This window comes from Dipodomys ordii, unplaced genomic scaffold, assembly GCF_000151885.1.
Source record: "Dipodomys ordii isolate 6190 unplaced genomic scaffold, Dord_2.0 Scaffold20, whole genome shotgun sequence".
Lineage (NCBI taxonomy): Eukaryota > Metazoa > Chordata > Mammalia > Rodentia > Heteromyidae > Dipodomys > Dipodomys ordii.
In genome coordinates this window covers 13,788,635-13,793,691 of record NW_012267236.1, presented here as the reverse complement: position 1 = coordinate 13,793,691, position 5,057 = coordinate 13,788,635, and the positions used below count along the sequence as shown (strand labels likewise).

At 52.3% G+C, this 5,057-nt stretch overlaps 1 protein-coding gene across 1 annotated transcript; it reads left to right on the top strand.

The window, feature by feature from the left end:
• The first annotated feature begins 722 nt into the window (after positions 1-722).
• On the top strand, positions 723-3,181 carry Rhob (ras homolog family member B). The gene has a single exon (XM_013013725.1). The coding sequence runs from the start codon at positions 1,109-1,111 to the stop codon at positions 1,697-1,699; it is 591 nt and encodes a 196-aa protein (XP_012869179.1). The 5' UTR covers positions 723-1,108; the 3' UTR covers positions 1,700-3,181.
• Positions 3,182-5,057: the final 1,876 nt, after the last annotated feature.

The following is a 5,057-nucleotide window of genomic DNA, read 5'->3' as shown; positions in this document are numbered from 1 at the left end:
GAGGCAGCACCCTGTAGTGTTCCTACCCCTCAACTTCACCTAGAGAAGTAAAGACAGGTTAGGACGCTCCACTCAGGACCACACAATTTGCAGTCTTCCTAGGTTGTATATCCCAGGGCAAGTATAGTAGGGTTGGGGGGGGGGTCTGGATCACAGGTGGTCTCCTAAAAGAAAAATAAATAAATGGCAAACCTTTTTGCTTGGAGACGCAAGTGTGTATTTGTATGGCTATTGACTTAAAAACAAAACCGTGTTCCAGGAGCCGCCCCTCCCCCACAGGCTTGGCCCCCTCCCCCTCCCCCACCCCTGCTCCTCGGGAGTTCGCTAGGAAACCGCGCAATTCTGAAAAGGAGGGACTGGCCAACGCCGCACCAAGTGCGTCCTGCTTGGGCACTGCTAGCCCCGGCCGGGAGGACCCCGAACAACCAGCTGCGGAGCCCCACACTCGGCAGAAACGGTAGCAGAGGCCGGGACCCGGGAGGAGAAAGAGCCCGGCGGGGACCCCCCGGCTGCGCAGACTCCCCAGTAGCCGCCTCTCCCAGCCCCGCGGCCTGGGCCGTCAATCAAGCCTGCTCCGCCCCGGCTTTGGTTGTAGCAGACGGCCAATCAGAGCCAAGATCCGCAGCGATGAGCTCAGCCGGCTCGCTTCCCATTGGACGGCTATATTAAGAAAGTGGCCGGACTCTTTAAATAGCAGGCGCTAGGGCCGCAGCCCGCATCTGCCACCGCAGTTGGACCGTAGACGTCAGCAGTCCTGTAGGCGAGGTCTCTGAGAGACCCGGGAGGGAGGAGGGAGGAAGGGAGGAGAGGCCGTGTCCGCGCCCGCGCCGTTGCGCACAAAGCCGCCGACCCCAGGGCCGGGATCCGAGGAGCAGCCACCGCCCCGGGAGCAGCGCGGCGAGACGCTGGGCGCCCCCTATGCCCCCGCGCCCCCGCCGCCCCCGCCGCGGCAGCCGGAGCGCACCGAGAGGACGCGTCGCCGCGGAGCCCGGGTGCAGCTAGCGGCCCCCGTCCCCGGCGGCGGAGCCCCAGGTGAGCGGTGAGCGGCGATCGGGACGGCGGCGAGGCGTTTGCGGGCCCCCTCCTGCTGCCCGGGCCCGGCCCGCTCATGGCGGCCATCCGCAAGAAGCTGGTGGTGGTGGGCGATGGCGCGTGTGGCAAGACGTGCCTGCTGATCGTGTTCAGTAAGGACGAGTTCCCCGAAGTGTACGTGCCCACGGTCTTCGAGAACTACGTGGCCGACATCGAGGTGGATGGCAAGCAGGTGGAGCTGGCGCTGTGGGACACGGCTGGCCAGGAGGACTACGATCGCCTGCGGCCGCTCTCCTACCCGGACACCGATGTCATCCTCATGTGCTTCTCGGTGGACAGCCCGGACTCGCTGGAGAACATCCCCGAGAAGTGGGTGCCGGAGGTGAAGCACTTCTGCCCCAACGTGCCCATCATCCTCGTGGCCAACAAGAAAGACCTGCGCAGCGACGAGCACGTCCGCACCGAGCTGGCCCGCATGAAGCAGGAGCCCGTGCGCACGGACGACGGCCGCGCCATGGCCGTGCGCATCCAAGCCTACGACTACCTCGAGTGCTCCGCCAAGACCAAGGAGGGCGTGCGCGAGGTGTTCGAGACGGCCACGCGCGCCGCGCTGCAGAAGCGCTACGGCTCCCAGAACGGCTGCATCAACTGTTGCAAGGTGCTATGAGGGTCTCGCCTGCCCCTCCGCCCCTGCCAGCGCGGCTCCCCCTCCCCGTCCCGCCCCCCCCCCGCCCGCCACGAGCCGGCCGAGGAGGGGGGGAGGAGGAGATCCACGGGCCCCCTTTCCTCCCATGGACCCTCCACGGACTGCCTGGCATCTGCTGGCGGCTCTGGTTTGTCACGCCAAGAACTGGCCTGGGCATCGGGCGCCCCCTGTCCAGCGTCTGTCTGTATGCGACGGAGCGGAGCCGCACAGGCCTGGGCGGCCCTCCACCCCAACCCTCCTCACCTCCCCCGAGTGCCAAGAGGGTCCCTGAGCATCCTTGTCTGAAGAGCCAGGCCTCAGAATGTGTGACTGCGTGTAGGTTGGACTCCCCCGCCCCATCTTCACCCCCACCCCGGCCTCTGGTTCCCAGGGGGCACGTTGGGCTCCAGAGCGCGGCCGCGCCCCATCAGATGTCCACCCCATTACCAGCCAGTGCGATCTGTTCCTTGTCTGTAACATAGACCCTGGGAACTGCGGGAGGGGAGGGCTGGGGAGGACGGGGGTGGGGAGGGGTGTTACATAAATATAGATATAATTTTATTTTCGGAGGTAAGATGGTGTTATTTAATGGTGTGGTGAGCCAAGCGGCTAGGGCGTTCCAGGCTGGATTGGTGCCCATCCCAAGCATGAATTGGACTTGACCATCTTTCTGACCACTGGTGATATTTGCAACTGACTGGGGGCTGAGAGGAAGCAGCCTCTCCACACGGCGCCTCCTGAGGGCCAGCCCCCAGCGAACCCCTCCACCAGCCAGCGGCGGGCGGAGGGAGGGTGTGCTGTGGGGTTGTTTTTGCCATAAGCGAACTTTGTGCCTGTCCTACAAAGTGAAAAATTGTTCAGTCTAAGAAACTGATGTTCTTTGATTTATTTAAGGCTAAAACTTTTTTTGTTGTTGTTGAAAGAATTCTTTGCACAATTGTTTCATTGTTTGAGACTTAATGCACTTGTCATTTGCATAAGACAGTAGCATTCAGACCACACTTGTATGCTGTAACCTCATCGGACTTTTTTTTTTTTTATGATGATGACTTTTAAAATTAGGAGAGGGGGAAGGAAAACCCTACTAATTTTTGCTTTGTTTTCTTGAAAAAAGTGGTAACACTGTTTTGTGATTTTTATCTGTGCAGAGTATGCACAGTATTTTGATAAAGGAAGGTAACACATATTGGGGCCTATTTAAAACTTTTCTTTTTCACAAGGCAATGTCTACAGCGATGTGAATTTTTCTGTGCATTTCTGTACAGAGAACAGACCCCCTCCCCCATTTCCTTTTCCCCTTCCCTTCCCAGTGGTACTTCTACTAAAATTGTTGTCTTGTTTTTTATTTTTTAAATAAACTGACAAATGACAAAGTGGTGAGCTTATGATGTTTACATAAAAGTTCTATAAGCTGTGTATACAGTTTTTTATGTAAAATATTAAAAACTATGATGATGACATTTATAAATGGCTCCTGTGGTTTAATAGTGTATAAAACACTCTTTGTGAATTTAGAACAAGGGAAAACTTCTACTCAGTAAGATTTTTTTTTCCTTAACAGTACATAGCTCCATTTCTCCAGTAGTGAGTATAAGAAATGAGGGTTGACATCCCTTTGGAGAGTGAGGCTTGGGGGACCCAGGATGACCAGATTGTTCCTTTCACATTCCCAGAGGAAGATAAGAGGGTTCCTTAAACTCTCAGCAAAACAAACATACACACACAAAACCCATCTTTGACATAATTGTGTCAATTAGTCCAATTAGGTGAGTTCAAAGATTTTGATATTCTCCCCATGCCTTGAACTGTGTCTTAAGTCTATTCTAGGACTTTGCTTGTCATTTGTACATCTTAAATTTAGACTAACAGTTTATTATTTTGTAATCACTTGTATGGATTTCCTTCAAATTTTGGGATTAGACAATGCTGGGTAAGATTGTAGGTTATTATTATCTTGGGGGTGCAGGGAGGGCTAGAGCTTCTGAGTAGTGGGGGGGGAGGAAGACTGATTGTTAAACTTGCATCTGTAGAAGGAATCCGTAATGCTTTATTCTAAAGGCCATCTTGTAGACACAAGACATTTGAATGATGTTACTTAAAGTTGGCACAGCCCCATTTTGGAATCTAGTCATGACAAGCTCTAATTTCAGATCCTGCCTTCTCAGAGGTACTCAGGTTGATTGGTACCTGGAGACCATAATAAAATCCTGCTCCAGGCAGGAGCTCCCAGAAGCTTTCACAGAAGGGCCTGCCAACCTCTCCCAGTTACCTAAGAAGTGTGGTTTTGTGTCTCTAATCAGCATATTCTGGATTTCTAGCACTTAGTTGTCACCCTCTCCACCTCCCTCTTCCCCCAGCCACAAGGCCCAGGCAGAGAGGAGAGGTCTCTTTTGAAGTTGTTTGCTTCAAAGCCTCAGCTTCTATTTCCCTGTCTTCCTTCAGACTCTGAAGAGCTTTTGTGAGTGTAGAAAACCTGGTAAGAAGTGACCTCTTACCCACTTAAACATGCAGTAACAAGACTGGAGCTGAGCAGGGCTGGGCACATTGGCCAACAGAGGGGGATTGTTTGTGCTCCACCAGGAGAGAAAGCAAAGCCTATCCAGTCTGGCTGCTACTCCCTCCTTGCCCCTTGGCTTCATTCACCTCCACCCCACAGCCTGCTTTCATATTTACTTTAAAGACAAAACCCCATTGAAAATAGAATGTTTACTTGCAGGTTTCAGAGCTAGCAAATCCCTCTGTACCAGGCAGTGTGGGATTTTGTGTGTGTGTGTGTGTGTGTGTGTGTGTGTGTGTGTGTAGGGGAGAAACTCAGGCTTGGGCGGAATGCCTAGAACTCAGCTCTGTCACTAGCCATCCACTTGGAGACCCAACCAGCTGAGAGGTGCTTCTGTGGGTTTTCAGTCAGCTCAAAACTGCCTACTATCTATTGCTGGCTTTTTCCTTTTTTTGGGATTGATGTATACCCAGAGGATGCCTGACAGCCTGAGTTAAGCTTTTTTTTTTATTTAAAAAAAATTTTAAGCATGACATTTAATAATTTTTCTTTCTGGAACCCACTCTTCTTGCTACATTAGGATCCAAGAGAAAAATATAAAAATGAATTGCTGTAGGCTGGAAAATGAATTAGGAAAAAAAGAGCTAAAACATCTGGTGTTACTGTTAGGATATGAAAATTCATTTTGCACATTTAAAACGAATGTGTTGAGTTTATTTAATTGCCGGTAGAACTGTTTCGTGGAAAATAGTGGAGAGTTTATTGATCCTGGACATCTTACAGAAGGGGCATCGTCTTAGGTTCTCTTTTAATGTCTGGGTCGTATTTCTTTCCTTTTTTTTT